The sequence below is a fragment of the Cottoperca gobio genome, chromosome 1, assembly GCF_900634415.1.
Source record: "Cottoperca gobio chromosome 1, fCotGob3.1, whole genome shotgun sequence".
Classification (NCBI taxonomy): Eukaryota; Metazoa; Chordata; class Actinopteri; order Perciformes; family Bovichtidae; genus Cottoperca; species Cottoperca gobio.
Window position 1 is genome coordinate 15749452 of NC_041355.1, and position 19748 is coordinate 15769199.

At 39.1% G+C, this 19748-nt stretch overlaps 1 protein-coding gene, 4 non-coding genes and 2 pseudogenes across 13 annotated transcripts in view; all 7 read left to right on the plus strand.

Annotated features, from left to right (window-relative positions):
- micu3a (mitochondrial calcium uptake family, member 3a) overlaps positions 1-5905 on the plus strand; it is a 30681-nt gene extending 24776 nt beyond the window's left edge. For 4 of the 9 annotated variants that reach the window (XM_029436959.1, XM_029437008.1, XM_029436989.1 and 1 more), the window contains 5 exons: positions 94-265; positions 1309-1314; positions 1904-2012; positions 2144-2301; positions 4391-5905. In XM_029436959.1, the coding sequence (XP_029292819.1) occupies positions 94-265; positions 1309-1314; positions 1904-2012; positions 2144-2301; positions 4391-4489 (544 nt within the window). In that variant the 3' untranslated portion in view covers positions 4490-5905. Of the gene's footprint in view, positions 1-93; positions 266-1308; positions 1315-1903; positions 2013-2143; positions 2302-3215; positions 3326-3686; positions 3756-4387 lie in introns of those variants that run through there. The other 5 variants (XM_029436983.1, XM_029436999.1, XR_003832610.1 and 2 more) reach the window with 4 other exon arrangements.
- A 1272-nt stretch (positions 5906-7177) lies between these two features.
- LOC115016105 (small nucleolar RNA U3) lies at positions 7178-7393 on the plus strand. Its single transcript, XR_003833066.1, has one exon. It is a non-coding gene; the product is annotated as a small nucleolar RNA U3 (small nucleolar RNA).
- Positions 7394-7861: 468 nt separating this feature from the next.
- On the plus strand, positions 7862-8077 carry LOC115016100 (small nucleolar RNA U3). Its single transcript, XR_003833062.1, has one exon. It is a non-coding gene; the product is annotated as a small nucleolar RNA U3 (small nucleolar RNA).
- A 3950-nt stretch (positions 8078-12027) lies between these two features.
- On the plus strand, positions 12028-12243 carry LOC115016093 (small nucleolar RNA U3). Its single transcript, XR_003833060.1, has one exon. It is a non-coding gene; the product is annotated as a small nucleolar RNA U3 (small nucleolar RNA).
- A 1201-nt stretch (positions 12244-13444) lies between these two features.
- LOC115016172 (uncharacterized) lies at positions 13445-13579 on the plus strand (annotated as a pseudogene).
- Positions 13580-14455: 876 nt separating this feature from the next.
- On the plus strand, positions 14456-14672 carry LOC115016160 (small nucleolar RNA U3). The gene has a single exon (XR_003833080.1). It is a non-coding gene; the product is annotated as a small nucleolar RNA U3 (small nucleolar RNA).
- A 4938-nt stretch (positions 14673-19610) lies between these two features.
- Positions 19611-19745, plus strand: LOC115016166 (uncharacterized; annotated as a pseudogene).
- The last annotated feature ends 3 nt before the right edge of the window (positions 19746-19748 follow it).

Consider the following 19748-nt stretch of genomic DNA (forward strand, 5'->3'; position numbering starts at 1 on the left):
AATGCAATTAACAATATTAAACAAATCATAAAATAGTAACATGCTTCTTTTGAATCTATTTCTTCTTCTTTCTCGTCCTTGCTGTTTTGTCAGGTTCATGGATAACCTTCAAACAGAGGTGTTGGAAATTGAGTTTCTGACCTTCTCTAAAGGGATGACCACCATTAGTGAAGAAGACTTTGCCAAAATCCTGCTTCGCTTCACCAATGTGGAGAACATCAGCGCCTACCTGGAGAACGTCCGCCACTGTATACCTGACGAGAAGGTACGGCACATACATGCACACAGTTCTTTACTGGGAGAGGAACGCAGACTAAGAATTCACTAAATCTTTATCTATCTCATCCTAGTTATTTTAATTTATGTTGACTATTTCTGCCTGTATAATGTAATATCATTTCATTGTATTTATGCTTGTTTGGACAACGTTGTTGGTAGTCCCCTATAGTACTATACAGCTATCCTTATCCGACAACAAAAAACATTATGTGAGCTCAGCAACAGAAGTTGTAGTCCTGTTATAGTGTCATGGTTTGTATAGGAGGTGTGTAAGCTTTATGGGCTGAATACCTTTACTGTAGCTGTCAAAATAAACTTGATAATGTATGATAGATCTTCAAAAGTCCAAAAATGTGATGTGGGAGACAGAGTCGACATTATCAATGTAACTTTGACTATTTGCTTTTTTGAACTATAATAGCGACCGCTCGTTGCCACGGCTAACATTAGCATTGCATTGAATGCTGCAAATTTTAGATAACATCAGATACCTTTCCTAATCCTTTATCTGTTGAATTTCTTCCTACTGCTTTATGGGTGTGCCCGCCTTCCAGCTATCTAGAGCGTCCATAATTTCCCACCACTGTCTATGCCTGAGGCTGTTGTGGCTCTCCACACCTCAGCGCTCCACCGCCTCACTTGGCCACACACACACACACACACACACACACACACACACACACACCCACGCACACATGACTGCAATTCCAGCTACATGTACATTATCTATCTATCTATCTATCTATCTATCTATCTATCTATCTATCTATCTATCTATCTATCTATCTATCTACCTATCTATCTATCTATCTATCTATCTATCTATCTATCTATCTATCTATCTATCTATCTATCTATCTATCTATCTATCTATCTATCTATCTATCTATCTATCTATCTATCTATCTATCTATCTATCTATCTATCTATCTATCTATCTATCTATCTATCTAGCTATACATTGCCATCTTATGCAACCCAACCCTATTTCTGTCCCTCCCTTCTTTCCTTTCCATGCTGTGGAAGAAGCAGGAGGTTGGTCTCTGCTTCGTACGATACACAGCCTGTAGTTACAATCTGTCAGTCTATCCTGCTATGTAGTTACTTTGTTTCTCCATATCAGGGAAGATACACAGCTACCTAGTTATTTTTCTATGTATCTTTGTATTTTAATCTGCATCCTTTCATGTAAACCTGCAAAGACTGCATTTTTCTAATTTGTTTCACTTTATGGATTTCTTTGTTAAACATATACTATTTGTTAATAATCCAGCCGTCATACGTTTGATCTTGATTCACAGCAACAAGCATGGGGCGGTTACGGCTACTTGTTGAATGGCTTCAGCATTATTATTGTATGCAACTACTTTAGAGTTATGACACACTGCAAGACGGTTTGAAATGGTCCATATCATGCACACACAATCCTGTCATTAATGACCTTTTATGTCATTAATAGGACTATTTTGTTATGGTCAGCTGTCTTTTATTCTTTGGTTAGTTAATATTTCAGACAATAGAGTGGATGTGCCTGATTGAATGCTGAATGCACGTCTGTCAAGGTACCTTTGAATGGATCAATATTTCTGGGCTGGTTTAAATATGTTTTTTTCTTGTATTACAGGGAATCACCTTTGATGAGTTCCGATCATTCTTCCAGTTCCTCAACAATCTCGAGGACTTTGCCATTGCCATGCAGATGTACAATTTTGCATCTCGCTCCATTGGTCAAGGTAGGAATAGAGAAGTGGCAGCTGCGGGCTACAGGCACCGATCTCTGATCGCACACACACAGATGGTGTGTTTTTGGTGTACAACACGTGGCCGAAATGATCAGAATTTTTTTTACTCTCTCTCTTACAAGATGAGTTTGCCAGAGCGGTGTATGTTGCCACTGGGCTGAAGCTGACACGTCACCTCGTACACACCATCTTCAAGATCTTCGACGTGGATCACGACGACCAGCTCTCCTACAAGGAGTTCATCGGAATAATGAAGGACCGGCTGCACAGGGGAGCCAGGGTGAGGAACTGTGTGTGAAAGTAACAGAAAGAGTGTTTCGAGTCGAGAAAAAGCGCTCTTAGGCTTTAAACTGTTTGACCTAAAAAGATGATCCACTTGAAAAAAGACTTAGATGAGACAAAATCACAGCCAGTCACAGCGAGGAAATGCAGATGAGTGAGATTTACCTCCCTCCACACAGAGTTCAAGGTCTGCTACATCAGTCATACATGGATATGAATGGGATTTGTTGTAGGCTACTAATTTACAGTATTAAAAAGTAACCACCGTTGCTTACTAATTCTGCTTTCTGGCATGTTTGTGACGTCGACCGTGACACACCAGAAACAAAAAAACGAAAGGCATACTCCTCTACTGGAAATGGGAAAGGAGTCTATCGACTATTTTTGTTGGGTTTTCCCATGTTTCTTAAAAAAAGCAAGCCGACACTTGGGTGGCGCATTTTATTCTGAGGACTTGGTAGAATTAGTTTGGAACAGAAGAGCTAAAAAATGAAAACACAGGAGCATCTCATCTACAATTACAAATTAATCTTTATCCAGCCTTCCTTCACCTGTGCTGAATGGTCTAGTCTTGGGTTTACACATTTTGAAAAAATATGTGGACAATAGCGAATAATCTGAATAGGGAAAACCACCAGCACAAATGTAGCAATCTTACACTTGTTTTTGTAAAAGGGGCTTTGTTGGTTCGAGTTGAAGAATAGTCTCTATAACAACCAGACCGCCTGCTGTTTAAAAGGTTTCCTGCATTCATTGTAAAGGAGTTTTAAAACAAGAAAGGCTATTATCGCCCTTTGCCGGTGCAAACCAACTCAAGTAATTACAGGGAATGAATAATGTGGAAAAAGAAAAAGCACCAGAGGTAAAATGTACACTGCTATCTAAATTTTGACATGGTTGTGCTTTTTTCAGGGGGTTAAATCTTGGCCATTACTTGAAGTGAAAAACTCCAAATGAACTGGAAATCACCTTGAACGACTTCCTATAGTGTTGTTCCCAAGGAGGGATACTGCCCTCTAGTGGTGAATTATGAGAACATACTACAGTCCAGAGCCTCATTTACAACTGAAGTGAAACATATACATGAGATGTCAGGCTGTTACAAGCTTACAATTTGCTACAAACATCAGTTTTGAGCTTCTCTGGATGCTGTCTGTCTTGGCCTCACCGTCTTGGCTCATTAACAATGTTCTCTCTTTCTCTCCCTCTCTTTTTGCTTTGCTTGCATCCTAAATCTCCTCTATTTCTGCTACACTCATCTGTGCTGCCATCATTACAACCTCTCCCCTCTCTTACATCTTCCCTGCCTCCTCTTGCTGTGTTTTCCCTTCTTCCTCCTTTCCTCTGTTTCTCTGCCATGATGTCTATCCACTGACCTCTCAGGGCTATAAATCTGTGGAGCGCGCCACCTCTTTTAAATCCTGTCTGAAGAGGGAGCTGGCAGGCAGATAAGTACCCATAACAACAGAAAGTTGGATTAAGTTCATGATGTTCATTGTTTTCATAATTTTCATAATTTTCATAATTTTATATTTTATATCGTTAGAGTCTTTTTTTTTTACATTTTGGGAAGTGACAACAACATCAGCCACAATAATACTCCTCACCTTTCCTCTTTGACTTTTAACCATTTGACCGAGGTTTTGACTTTTATTAATAACAATATATTTTTTAAACTCGGATGTTCAACCTTCACCTTGATTCTGTGCCTGGTCCTACTGCAATGCATGAACAGTATGGTTACATTTGAGTTAGTTGAGGCGGTAATCACTTCATTATATATAAAATTACCTGTTACATGTTAAATTACTTTTTTCCTTTATTAGCTAATTCTCTCTTTAATACTTTCTTAAGAAATACAGGCCATGTCTAGAAGTATTTTTTTAACTCTTGAAAACATTTTCCCTCACAACGTTTTTGTCCAACAAACAGGATACAATCAAGGGGAAAAACACCCCTGAGTTTCTATTTCCATGTGACTGAAATATTTAGTTGACACTGTAGCAATACTATAACTCACAGTTACTGTAAAAAACTAACTTCTGGCTCCAAACATGACTGTGCCTCATTTGCTCTGCGTTTACCAGGTGAAGGGCCGACACCACTCCTCCTTCTCCGGCTGTGTTCGCTCTGGAGCCAGAAGACAAGTGCACCACCTCTGGATGAAGTACAAGGAGAAGTCGTAGAAGAAGAGAGAGAAAAGATGAAGAAAGAAGTCTGATGATGGAATAAATCAAATTGATCTCTTTCTTTTGTGGCCTAAATGAACAACATTGTGTTTTTAGGGGAGCTTGGACTTCCAAAGCAGATACTAACTACCAGCATGCCTGCACCCAGCTGACTGACTCTCTGTATGATGATAGCGAGCAACATCACTCCTGTTGTTATTCTTGTTTTTCCAGTCATGTTAATATGATACTAAACATCATTTTCAGTGTATAAACAAAACAGAATTAGATTGGATTATGACTTTACTCTCCGAGCATAGCACCTCTACAACAGTCAGTATAAATGCAACTAATGATTATTTCTATTTTGGATAAATCTATCAACTAAATAAAGATTAAGCTATAAGACATTGTTCTAATACCACTCTTATTATTAACACATGGAAATGGCAAAGTATTTATACGAATATTATATGGATATAACTAAGCAAGTTACAGCATTTTTTAAGTTTTACAAAATTAATGATATAATCACTCAATGACTGACGTTTCTAAATTACTTATCAAAACTATAATATTTGCCTTTTTAAGAAATAATAATTAGCTGAACTGCTGTACTACAAACTAAAAAAAGCACAAGTTATTAAATAACAAAAATCTATTTGATAATGATAACGTTAGCCATATACAATGAATAGCAGCAATGTAAAATAATATATTAACATACTTAGGTATGTAGATCTTAGGTATAGTGAATATGTATTGTCTTCACCTCTTTTTATTAATCTCTCTTTTTTAACTTAAATATGTTTTATCTCATCTAGACTGTATAGTTGTTGCTTTTTATTGCACAAAGAGAGTATGCAAACACTATTGTTACAGTTAGGATGCTATATTATCCTAATATCACTACAGCACAGGGGATGTCTTTGACATGAATATGACAGCATAGAACATGATAGAAAAGGGAAGATATTTTGTTGCTATATTATAATTGTATTGTAATATTGAGATTTGACATGATTGAATCCCTAATGTCTTGGACCTGTTTCTTGTCTTAGTTGCATGTACTACATTATACATGTCTATATATCAACATAGGTGCCTTCTTTACATTCCCTTTGTCATGCGAAAAATGTCACATAGCATATCTTTTCTGCTACTAATTCAGTACTGTAGCTTTTAACAGCAACATAACTGGAAAACATGTGCATTGGTTACACTATATGTACTAAGTGTGTTTTATCACCCAATCATTAATGTTTCAACATATTATGAACCATTGAGTATAATTTGATGAAATATGGAATATATTTTTAAATGAAGTGTGTAGGAAATGGTCTCATCATGTTTGCAATATTTTCTTTGTGACCTAAATCAGTGGATTGACCTGTTGAATTAACTTTCATGCATGAATAAACTATTTTAAGAAGACATGCTTAATCCACTTTTTAAATTGACAGAGACGGACATGTTACTCCATGTTATTTTATACCCTTGAATTTTTGCAAAACTGAACATTCATGAGAAATAAGACACTTGTGCTGCAGTCCCACAGCTGCTAACTACATTGGTAAGTGTATTGTAACAATGTTGGCACTAAAGAGGCATCAAGAAAAAGATGTGGCGCAAAAGAAGCACTGAGGCTAAAGATGCTAAATAACTTCATATGCTAACATGAGCGTTAATGTTTTATGCTAGCTACCGGATACCAAAGATACCTTCGACAGAGTTCTCTTCTGTATCCATTTTACTTTTGACAATGTGTGTTTGCTTATCTGTAGTTTATAGAAATACTGAAGGAAAAATAATTAACATAATTTCAACTGGCTTCGTTTTTTAACGTGAGATGCCTATCGTGGTAACAAACCTCCACGTTGAAGTACACGTTGAGTGTTTTTATCAGTTGTCACAAGTTATAAAAACATATATACAGCCATAATATCCATATTGGTGATAGTGTATTCTCCAAAGTGTCTTATTTTTAGTGTAAATTGGAGCTCTCGTCGATTAAGTTGTTAGCTAATGAAATGCTGCCCTCATGTGTCGTAGGAAACCAACTGCTGGTTAACTGCAAAATTAAAGACGGTCGTCATGTTACGGTAAAAAAAAAAATGAATACAGGGTTTGCATGATTTCAAAATCGACAAGATGTTGCTGTTAGCTATCGTAGACCACGTATCTTGTGTGGCTGTCGTCAACATGTACATTTTATAGTTTGACGCCTTTGAAATCTCTTCAAACGAAGCGGATCTGTCTTCGGAGTTGTAAGCGGAACGTTATTTCGTTGCCAGATTTCTGCCAGGAACATTATAAACGACGTACCGTTCAGTGTATATGTCGTGTAAACCCAGATGTCGCTACTTTTAAGACTTTAAGCGTCGTCTCGGTTGTCATATTGTTAATTATTCAAACAACCCGGTCAATTTTCAAGGTTTGGCTAGTACAGTTCTTCAATAAATCAACATAATATATCACCGACGTGTGTGACTAATTTCGCAAAGCATTGTGGGTATTGTGGAATTAAACTGTAACATTAAAACCACGGCTTTTAACAGATTAGGTTAAAGTTTGGTGTTGTTACTTTTATACGTTGTTAACTACTCATTTGGCAGTCGTGTCGGTTAAATGTTCCGGCAAAAAAGAAACCATTAGTGAGAATCATTGTGCTGTGAATCACTTCCAGTTTTCACCCGGTTAATAGTTAAGACTATACTTTCAGGGATCATTTCTATAGTTTCTAACTCGAGAAATGTGTTTCTAAAGTGATTAGTCTCGCTAACCACGATGATGAGTCGTGATATTCCCTTCTGAGCGTGAAGCGGGCACAGAGTAATGATTCAGTTCATAAACTCTCTGTCATTGATGACCGTTCTTTACTTCCTTGTGGAGTAATGAGGTGGGGAATATGTTCAGAGTGGTAGTCCTTTTCTGTGAAAATCAAACAACTAGTAACATTGGGATGAAAAATGATACTATCTTCTTTTTGTAATCATGAACTACAAAGTGCTTCATTTACAATAGACAGTTTAGGAAATATATTTGTTTCAAATCAGTGAGATTTGAGTCAGTCAGTCAGATCCCTTTGTATTGCTATCATTAGGAACTTTGATTAAATGTGGTCATTGTTACTTTTTGTTACATACTTAAGACTTTATATACAAGTGTTTTCTTTATCTCAGCACTGCCTCTCTTCCCTGTGTTCTCTCTGTGTCACAGCTGTGCTTCAGAGTCATGCAGTGATTGGCTGTGCTATGCTGTAGCATTTACATAAACACACAGGACTGGTCGAGACGCAGCCACTGGAGCAGCCTGTTGGTTGCAGGGAGGAACCCTGAGTGAGAAGCATTCTCATGTGAATCACATGCATTTTTCACCCTCAGACAAATTAAGACTATACTTTCAGGGATCATTTCTATAGTTTCTGACTCGAGAAATGTGTTTCTAAAGTGATTAGTCTCGCTAACCACGATGATGAGTCGTGATATTCCCTTCTGAGCGTGAAGCGGGCACAGAGTAATGATTCAGTTCATATGCTCTCTGTCATTGAGGATCGTTCTATGTTTCTTTATGGAGCTTTGAGGAAGGGAATATGATCAGAGTGGCTGCAGCACATATGTGAAAATTAAACAAGAGTCTACAACTTACTTGTGTGAATTGGAAATACAGTTTTGGTTGCAAGACTTAAACATGTATGCTTTTAATGTATGTGCTGTTGTTTCAGTAAACTGTTAAAAATTATGTTTTGTTGTTGAATTAAAAAATGCAAGGCAATAATTTATTTTGATGAAAAAATTTAACTGTAAACTAAACACAAAAGGAACCTATACGGAAAAAAAACGATGCATTGTGCAGCACTAGTTTTCATTCTCCCACTCGGTAAGATAGTAAGCATATAGTAAGTATTTTGTTTGCCACAATCATGGACATGCATATAATTCTGATCAAAAGTATAAGAATATAACATCATACATAGTAATGTGTATGTTACATGAATCAAGATATAAAAGTACACCAATATAGTAATGTGTATAGTACATAAATCAAAGTATAAAAGTGCAGTGTACATCTAAGATTGATGATAATTCATGATTTCCACAGGTGCTTACACTGCCACCCCCTGCCCCCACTGGGGAGGTCTGATCACAACCTAGTGCTGCTGAAACCACAATACAAACCAAGGATCTAGACCAGTCTTTCTCAAAGACCACCAGTGGTCCACGAGTGACCGCTAGTGGTCCGTGAGTATATTGGCAACATGTCACATTTGAAATCAATATATTATAAGTTTAAACTGTTTCTCAAACTGTTTAAAATGACTAGTATGCTATAGACTAGAGTGTAGCATAAATGTAGCGTAGCTACGAAGGTTTGTTTTACGATCTTACGTCATAAATGATCTGTGCGGTCAATTTGAGCCGCAGTCAACTGACAAGATGGATCGATCGCTCAAGACAGGGTCAGTTAAAATCAAATAAAATCAAAAATGTGACGCAATAGTGAAGGTGCATCGTCCTGATGCAGGTGATTCAGCAGCGACAACAAGTGGTTTTGTGTGCGTTACTGAGTCTCAGGAGAGCAGTTCGCCGTACAACCACCACCCGGCTGAAAGCTGTGAAACTCTGCTTGAACTCAGTAATACTCAGTAATAAAAGTATTCTACGTTTCATATGATTTGTAAAATCTATCAGCATTCACCGTTTAAATTGCATATGAACGAAATGCTTGTAGAATCCGTAGTTGTATTTGTGTTAGAATGTCATTTGTAATATATTGTTGGAGTGGTAAGCAGGCCTATTGTTTTTGGATATTTGGGGAGTCAGGTGGTCCGTGAGTGTTTTTTTTATTGGTTAAGTGGTCCTTGGTCTGAAAAGGTTTGAGAAACACTGATCTAGACACAACCTACAACCACACGTTCCTTTAGGAAGTGGTCTCCGGAGGCAGAGGAGGCTCTGAGAGACTGTTTTTGGTCTACTGACTGGAGCGTCCTGCAAGAGCCACACGGTGAGGACATTTAGGGGGTGTCACACTGCATCACTGACTACCTGAACTTCTGTATGGATGTTGTGGTTCCCATAAAAACTGTACACTGCTTCCCTAACAATAAACCCTGGATTACCAGCAATGTCAAGGACATCCTTAACAGGAAGAAGAGGGCATTCAAGGAGGGAGACTGAAGCTCAAATAATATAGAAGGAAAGTAGAGCAGAAGCTGCAGGACAACAACATGAGGGTGGTCTGGGATGGTATGAAAACCATCACAGGCTGCAAGAAGAAGGGCAGCAACACAGCAGAGGGGGACGCTGTGAGAGCAAACCAGCTCAACCTGTTCGACAACAGGTTTGATAGCCCAGCTGTTGCAGCCATGAGCTGCCCACCCAGCACCTCCCTACACACCCCGACCTCTGCCCTCACCTCCCCCAATACCGCCACCCAGGCTGCCGCCAGGGACTATGCAGCCCCCCCCCCCCATCATCTCCATGGACAGTGTAACCCCCCTCCCCCAACCATCACCAAAGATCAGGTGAGCACAGAGCTGAAGATACTGCGTACCAATAAAGTGGTTGTCCCGGACGGACAAGGGTGCTAAAGGCCTGTTCTGCTGAGCTCGGGAACCCCTTCAGTGTATGTTCAACCTGAGCTTGCGGCTGGGGAGGGTCCCAGTCCTCTGTTCCCAGTGCTCTCTTCATGTCTCATCCCTGTTGCCAAAAAGAAACACCCTAGGGAGCCAGAAGACTTCCGGCCGGTTGCACTGCATCTGACACATGATGAAGACCATGGAGCGGCTGCTGCTCCATCACCTCAGACGCCAGGTCCACCATGCACAAGATCCTCTACAGTTCGTATACCAGGCGAAGGTGGATGTGGATGACTCCATCCTCTATCTGTTACACAGGGCTTACTCTCATCTGGACAAGGGGAGTGGCGCGGTGAGAATGATGTTCTTTGATTTTTCCAGCGCCTTTAACACCATCCAGCCCCCACTCCTGAGAGATAAGCTAGCAGAGATGTGGGTGAAAGGCTGCACTTCTGACACTGTGGTCAGCGCCACAAGGGACGGTACTCTCCCCTGTCTTGTTCACCATCTACACCTCTGACTTCCAGCACAACTCTGAGCTCTGCCACATGCAGAAATACTGAGATGACACTGTGATCGTCGGCTGTGTCAGGAATGGACAAGAGGGAGAGGAACCTGGTGGAGGACCATCTGCAGCTGAACACCTCAAAGACCAAGGAGATGGTGGTGGACTTCTGAAGGATCAGGCCACACCTGCAACCTGTGTCCATCGAGGGGGTCGGCGTGGAGGTGGTCAGGACCTATACATATCTGGGGCTGCAGCTGGACGACAAGCTGGACTGGACTGCAAATATGGACACTCTTCATAAGAAAGGACAGAGTCATCTGTACTTTCTGAGAAGGCTGGGGTCCTTCAAAATCTGCAAAAAAAACTGCTGTTGCAGTTCTACCAGTCTGTGGTGTGTTGGGGAGGAAGCAGTAAGAAGAGGGACGCTGGGCGGCTGGACGGACTGGTGAGGAGGGCTGGCTCTGTAATGGGCACAGAGCTGGACTCCCTGGTGACAGTAGCAGAGAGAAGGACCTTGGATAAACTGTTATCCATCCTGGACAACGCCCACCACCATCTGCACAGCACATTCACCAGGCAGAGGAGCGTGTTCAGTGGCAGACTGCTGTCCCTGTCCTGCTCCACAGACAGGCTCAAGGACTCTTGCCCCTCTGGTCATAAGTCTGTACAGATGACTCTGTGATGGCAGGGGGATTCAAATCAAAACCAAATACAGTGGTCAATGTTGCAGTGTATTTTTGTATTAATAACAGCCTGTATTTTTACTTTTGTATTTATAACAGGCTTTATCTCTTAATTTTATTTTTATTTATACTTACTTTTTAATGGCGGGAGGCGGGGGCATTTGTGTAATGTCATGTTTCTTTTAAGCTACTGGATGCCTAAATTTGCCTCAGGATCAATAAAATATCTATCTATCTATCTATCTATCTATCTATCTATCTATCTATCTATCTATCTGTCTGTCTGTCTGTCTGTCTGCTGTCTGTCTGTCTGTCTGTCTGTCTGTCTGTCTGTCTGTCTGTCTGTCTGTCTGTTAAAACAAATGTGGGGGGGGGGGGGGGTCACATTTTACAGTGTTTTGAAAGTAAACAGCTTTAAAACTGACATGACTTATTCCAGTCAGTGAAATTAATGAGGCTTTTATGTTGATAGTATTTTGAACTTTGACAAAATGTAATTAATGTAACTTTTTACAACTTCTCTTTTCTTACTTTGTTATTTACTTAAGACTTTATATACAAGTGTTTTCTTTATCTCAGCACTGCCTCTCTTCCCTGTGTTCTCTCTGTATCACAGCTGTGCTTCAGAGTCATGCAGTGATTGGCTGTGCTATGCTGTAGCATTTACATAAACACACAGGACTGGACGAGACGCAGCCACTGGAGCAGCCTGTTGGTTGCAGGGAGGAACCCTGAGTGAGAAGCATTCTCATGTGAATCACATGCATTTTTCACCCTCATACAAACTAAGACTATACTTTCAGGGATCATTTCTATAGTTTCTGACTTGAGAAATGTGTTTCTAAAGTGATTAGTCTCGCTAACCACGATGATGAGTCGTGATATTCCCTTCTGAGCGTGAAGCGGGCACAGAGTAATGATTCAGTTCATATGCTCTCTGTCATTGAGGATCGTTCTTTGTTTCTTTATGGAGCTTTGAGGAAGGGAATATGATCAGAGTGGCTGCAGCACATATGTGAAAATTAAGCAAGAGTTTACAACTTACTTGTGTGGTTGTATTGTATTTGGAAAACATAAACAGGTATGTTTTCAATGTATGTGCTGCTTTCTGCTGTTTCAGTAAACTCTTCAAATAGAATGTAATTGTTGAATTAAAAAATGTAAGGAAATTATTTATTTTGAAGACAAAATTGAATTTTAAACTAATACCAAAAAAATCATAGCTACATTTTAAAGTGCAGTCTTCTTCTGAATGTCTCTTTCAATCGTCTCGAGAAGTGCAATACAGCAGTCTTTCGTGATGTGTTTGTGGCGCAAGTTTAAATTTCCATGATGATTAAAAATACGATGCATTGTGCAGCACTAGTTTTGATTCTTTCCACTCGGTAAGATAGTAAGCATTTTGTTTGCCACTAATTGTCAGTACTGTCAATAGTTTCAGTGAAGTTTTAAGACGGGTTTAGACCTGTGTTGTTTGAGTCAAAGTTTCATGTTCACTTGAACCACATGTCTGTGACCTCAGAAGCTGCAGTTTGATCTGCACGTGGTTCAGTCTGAAAGCAGGACGCTGTGTCCTCCTGCAGAGGTCACTGTTTCTGAGGTTTAACTGAAACCTGCTGCAGACGTAGATTAACTGATGTTTAAGGTCATAAAGTTCAACATAAGGTCATATTTTCACAGCGCAGACAATTTCAATAATATATTTTAAAAAATATTTTACCATGTACTTTCCTACAAACTTATGTAATTGAGTAATTAGAATCAAAAATGTCACTTCAAAGATTTAATTCAAGGATTCAAAGACTTTATTGTCATATGCACAACAGCTACAGCGAAGTTATTGGCGATGAAAATCTTTAATGGTGCAATAATAACATGCAAGAATAAGTAAAATTATGCATATAGAATAGAATAAGAAAAAACTGAATTTTAAATGAAATACTGTATACTGTAATATGGAGAGGTATGAATATGTTATATAAACAGATGTGTCTATGTATAAATATATAATATATGAACAGATAGCTATAACAGATGCAAAATGATGGTATTAACACGTAGTAAAAATAAATATAGTTGTGAGTATATATAGTATATAAATATGTGGACTATAAACAGATGTAAGTAGTGACACTTGACAGAGCTTCAATAGTCTTATGGCCGGTGGGATAAAACTGTCCCTGAGTCTGGTGGTCTTGGCCCAGATGGTGATGACTTGTGATATTACCTTCTCAGCGTGAAGCTGACAGAGAGTAGTGATTCAGTTCGTATGCTCTCTGTCATTGAGGATCGTTCTTTGCTTCTCTGAGGAGTAATAAGGTGGAGAATATGTTCAGAGTGGCCACCCTTGATCTGTGAAATACAAATTAAAGTTAGACCTTAAAGTCTCATAAGTGTAAAAGCAAGAGACAACTTTATCAATGTCTATTAATTTCCAAAGACAAACTTATGAATGTAAGTTATTGGTGTAATTTTAGGCCCAATGTCTGCTATGTGCTCATGCCTTTTAACTTTATGGTTGATATTTACATTTGGTATGAGTCGCAATGTAATGTGATATTCATTAAATTAACCTCATACTTTTATTAGATAATAGTGTAGAAGGCCTGCTACTTACATAATTGCTGTGCGAGGAAGTAATGGGCCAATGTTCTACTGTCAAGTGTATATTTTGTCTTCACAAGAACCCGTTTGAATGCCCTCCCAGGACTCAGACATCACGTAATCCATCTTTTATTATAGAAAACAGAGAGACTAAGGTTCTCAAAAACAACTTGTCAAATGGTGATTTGAAAAACAGATCAGTTAAAACAAATGGGGGGGGGGTCACATTTTTACAGTGTCTTGAATGTAAACTGTGCTTTAATACTGACACAAATGAGGCTTTTATGTTGATAGTATTTTGATCTTTGACAAAATGTAGTTGATGTAACTTTTTACAACTTCTCTTTTCTTACTTTGTTATTTACTTAAGACTTTATATACAAGTGTTTTCTTTATCTCAGCACTGCCTCTCTTCCCTGTGTTCTCTCTGTATCACAGCTGTGCTTCAGAGTCATGCAGTGATTGGCTGTGCTATGCTGTAGCATTTACATAAACACACAGGACTGGTACGAGACGCAGCCACTGGAGCAGCCTGTTGGTTGCAGGGAGGAACCCTGAGTGAGAAGCATTCTCATGTGAATCAGATGCATTTTTCACCCTCCAATCAAACTAAGACTATACTTTCAGGGATCATTTCTATAGTTTCTGACTCGAGAAATGTGTTTCTAAAGTGATTAGTCTCGCTAACCACGATGATGAGTTCGTGATATTCCCTTCTGAGCGTGAAGCGGGCACAGAGTAATGATTCAGTTCATATGCTCTCCGTCATTGAGGATCGTTCTTTGTTTCTTTATGGAGCTTTGAGGAAGGGAATATGATCAGAGTGGCTGTAGCACATATGTGAAAATTAAACAAGAGTTTACAAGTTACTTACGTGAATTTCAATCACAATTGTATTTGGAAAACATAAACAGGTATGTTTTCAATGTATGTGCTGCTTTCTGCTGTTTCAGTAAACTCTTCAAATAGAATGTAATTGTTGAATTAAAACATTTATGGAAATTATTTTAAGGAATATATTGTGGCGCAAGTTTAAATTTCCATGATGATTAAAAATACGATGCATTGTGCAGCACTAGTTTTGATTCTCCCACTCGGTAAGATAGTAAGCATTTTGTTTCCCACTAATTGTCAGTACTGTCAATAGTTTCACGTGAAGTTTTAAGACGGGTTTAGACCTGTGTTGTTTGAGTCAAAGTTTCATGTTCACTTGAACCACATGTCTGTGACCTCAGAAGCTGCAGTTTGATCTGCACGTGGTTCAGTCTGAAACAGGACGCTGTGTCCTCCTGCAGAGGTCACTGTTTCTGAGGTTTAACTGAAACCTGCTGCAGACGTAGATTAACTGATGTTTAAGGTCATAAAGTTCAACATAAGGTCATATTTTCAAAGCGCAGACAATTTCAATAATATATATTTTAAATATTTTACCATGTACTTTCCTACAAACTTATGTAATTGAGTAATTAGAATCAAAAATGTCACTTCAAAGATTCAATTCTAGGATCCAAAGACTTTATGTACCGCCGTACCACGTGACTGATTCAGGAACAGGTTCGCGGGATTGGCGTGCGATTCGAAATATAAGGAGGAGCGAACCGCAATTGAGCCCCCTCATAATTTGTGGACTTCTGACTGTATTGTGCGTTTGTTTGCAATTTATTCAAGTTTCTTGTTTTTGCGATGGAACCAGCAAGAAAGAGGAGATTTTCCCCTGTCTGGGAACATTTTGAGCTGATCTCTCCTAACAAAGTATGCACATAGTATTAATAACTAGCGTAATATACTGTAAATAAATGTGACAACACAGAGCATCGCTTGTTCTTATGTCTTTCTTCTCATTTCAAAAGGTGAAGTGTTTGTCGTGTTCAAAATAACTTGGATACAACAATAACACCTCATCGATGCTGAGGCATTATAGAGCCCTGCATGAAAACAAGGACACCAACCAAGCTGGACCAAGCTCAGGTAAGCCATTTTAGGGTGCAATGATAAGACAGCATATGAACATAAAATGACATGGTACTTTTGTAATAGACAACATTCATTTATATTTTATGTGACTAATTAATGACATCTGTAATTGGATACTGCATTTGTTTGTCATCAGGACAGAAGACTGATGTGGATGAGGCCTTGGTCAATATGGTGATTGAGGATTCCCAGCCCTTCACTATTGTGGAGGACAAAAGGTTCAGAAAGCTTGTTAAAGCTTTCAACCCTAACTATGTTCTCCCCACAAGGCAGGTGTGTATGTGACCACATAAAGCATGTTTCCCCATTTCCCCATATTTGCCATTCCAAGAGTGTTCTCTTCTTTCCTTTAGGCTTTGAAAGCTATGGTGGAGGACAGATACAAGGAATCCAAGGATAAATCCAAAGCTATGGTGTCGAAGGCATCTGCAGTTAGTTTAACATCAGATATGTGGACCTCTATCAACACTGATGCGTATCTAGCTGTGACATGCCATTTTATAGATGCAAGCACCTCTTTGCATTCTGTTGTTTTAGAGGTGCTGCATTTCCCGGAGGCACATACTACTGAAAATTTATAGATAAATAAGGCTCTGGACCAAAACACTGTCTGCAAAGGTGAATTCCTTTATTTCATGACACTGTTTTGTTTAAATTGCTGCTGCAGTGACACTTGCATTAATCACTTTTTGTTGGCAATTTTTATAGGAGAGGCTGACACAGGTGCTGGAGCAAATGGCCCGCCGGCACTGAAGCTCATTCAAGAGGTGGATACATGCTGGAACAGTACATACCATATGCTCCGAATGTCTGAAAGTGCTGTCCCCATTTAATGATGCCACAGTTGAGCTGTCAGAGAAGAAGACAGTGTCTGGATCAAAAGTCATTCCACTGTTATCGATGCTACACCACGCACTGGAGGAGGAGGAAATGGGACTAGTCCAAACTCCAGCCAGCACAGCAATGGCTGAGAGTCTGAGGAGACAGTTACGCGAGAAGCTTAACAACTTGCAATCAATGAGCATCATATAACTGGCAACACTGCTCGATCCCAGATTTAAAAAGATAGGGTTCTTTAACCCCAATAAAGCAGCAGATGCTGAGAAGAGTCTCACATCTGAATGTGCTGCTGTTATAAGAAACAGTGCGTCTTCTTCCTCCTCCTCACAACCGCACATATCAGAAGCTTCTCAGCCTGTGACTCAAGGTAATGGATACTAGATACCTTCTAATTGTGTTATTGTATTTAGTCACTTACAGTCTGTTTGTCTGTCTTAGGTAGCAAACTGTGGCCTTGTTTGGATGCCACAGTCCTGCAGACGAGGACCCAAAATGTCACTGCGGACACAACATTGGAGGTCCAAAAGTACCTGGCTGAACCAAACATTGGGAGATTGGAGAACCCCCTACACTATTGGGAAGAACACAGAAATGTATATCCCAACTTGTACAAACTTGCTGTTGCCTTTCTCTGTACCCCAGCTTCATCTGTTCCCTGTGAAAGGGTGTTTTCTAAAGCAGGTGAAATCATCTCAAAAAAGAGAAACCGCCTGAAGCCCAGCACTGTGGAAATGTTGTTATTTTTAAATAAAAATGATTTTAAAAAAAAAGGTGTCCATAGTACCATAAGTAAAGTCACAAACCAAGTAACACAAGCACATTCATATCACAACCCTCTCCCCAATTTGTTTCCACTTTTCCTTTTGACCTTGCCATTGAGAGACACCATATTATTAGGCCCATCATTTATGTATTGGCATCACAAAGATCATTCATTCATTTATTCAATTCAAAGCTTCACACTAGTGATGACAGTGCGATACTGAAGCTTCGATATGTGCTTCAAACCCTGAACTACAATTCCATAGAACCACTGCTTCAAAGCTTGCTTCAAATCACGTGACATATGACATCCGAAGTAGTAACTGCTTTATTGCCTGAATGAATCACCAGACTGGTTCACGGTCCAATCAGGTGATTCTCTGGCACTGCCTCGTTGAGGTAGTTTTGAATTTTAACGCCTCAACACTTTATAACCGCAAATTTGTGGGTTGTTGTCATAATATGCGTTGTTGCTGTTGAGTTGTTGGTATTGCGTTTGTATTGGATCATTATGGAGCCAGCCAACTAGCAAAACAATTGTTATGCACGCCAGCATCATCTTCCTTGTGAGCAAGTAAAGATACCACATCTAAATATGTTGAAAGAATGATGTACATCCCACATATTCATGCCCACCCCCGGTGGCGCAGCTCGTATTTTTAAATAGAACATTATATTCAGTCTTAGATGTGTGCGTCAAATAATTTTCAAGGCAATCCACTGCAGCCTTGCATCTTCGCCAGAAGCTTCGAGTAATGAACCCATTTTTGAAACAATTGGCTGAAGTGGTTCAGTGCTTCACAAAAGCTTCATTTTCCCATCACTAGTAGTGATGGCGAGATGAAGCTTCATGAAGCATTGAAGCTTTCCATCCAATTAGTTCACTCATGGGCCAAAGCTTCATGGTGCTTCATTTGCTTTACTGCGCCATCAAGTGGACAATAAATGTAAAATCGGCAGAGTGATTATAATGGCATGGCTTAGGTGTGTGAAGCACATATGTGAAAATTAAATGTGAATCCACTAGTTAGTTGTGTCAATTACAATTTTATTTTTAAAATGTAAACAGGTATGCCTTTTATGTAGGTTCTGCTTTCTGCTGATTCAGTAAGCTGTTAAAATAAAATGTTTTGTTGAATTAAAAAATGTAAGGAAATAATTTATTTTGATGAAAAAACTTTACTTTAAACTAAACACAAAAGGAACCAACACGAAAATAATCATAGTTACGTTTTAAAGTGCATGTCTCTTTCAATTGTCTCAAGAAGTGCACTACAGCAGTCTTTCGTGATGTGTTTGTGGCCCAAGTTTAAATTTCGATGATGATTAAAAAAAACGATGCATTGTGCAGCACAAGTTTTGATTCTCCCACTCGGTAAGATAGTAAGCATATAGTAAGCATTTTGTTTGCCACTAATTGTCAGTACTGTCAATAGTTTCAGTGAAGTTTTAAGACGGGTTTAGACCTGTGTTGTTTGAGTCAAAGTTTCATGTTCACTTGAACCACATGTCTGTGACCTCAGAAGCTGCAGTTTGATCTGCACGTGGTTCAGTCTGAAGCAGGACGCTGTGTCCTCCTGCAGAGGTCACTGTTTCAGAGGTTTAACTGAAACCTGCTGCAGACGTAGATGAACTGATGTTTAAGGTCATAAAGGGGGGAGGGGTGGTAAGGGACCTGGATAATTACAATATTTTAAATATTTTACCATGTGCTTTCCTACAAACTTATGTAATTGAGTAATTAGAATCAAAAATGTAACTTCAAAGATTAAATTCAAGGATTCAAAGACTTTATGGTCATATGCACAACAGCTACAGCGAAGTTATTGGCGATGAAAATCTTTAATGGTGCAATAATAACATGCAGGAATAAGTAAAATTATGCATATAGAATAGAATAAGAAAAAACTGAATTTTAAATGAAATACTGTATACTGTAATATGGAGAGGTATGAATATGTTATATAAACAGATGTGTCTATGTATAAATATATAATATATGAACAGATAGCTATAACAGATGCAAAATGATGGTATTAACACGTAGTAAAAATAAATATAGTTGTGAGTATATATAGTATATAAATATGTGGACTATAAACAGATGTAAGTAGTGACACTTGACAGAGCTTCAATAGTCTTATGGCCGGTGGGATAAAACTGTCCCTGAGTCTGGTGGTCTTGGCCCAGATGGTGATGACTTGTGATATTACCTTCTCAGCGTGAAGCTGACAGAGAGTAGTGATTCAGTTCGTATGCTCTCTGTCATTGAGGATCGTTCTTTGCTTCTCTGAGGAGTAATGAGGTGGAGAATATGTTCAGAGTGGC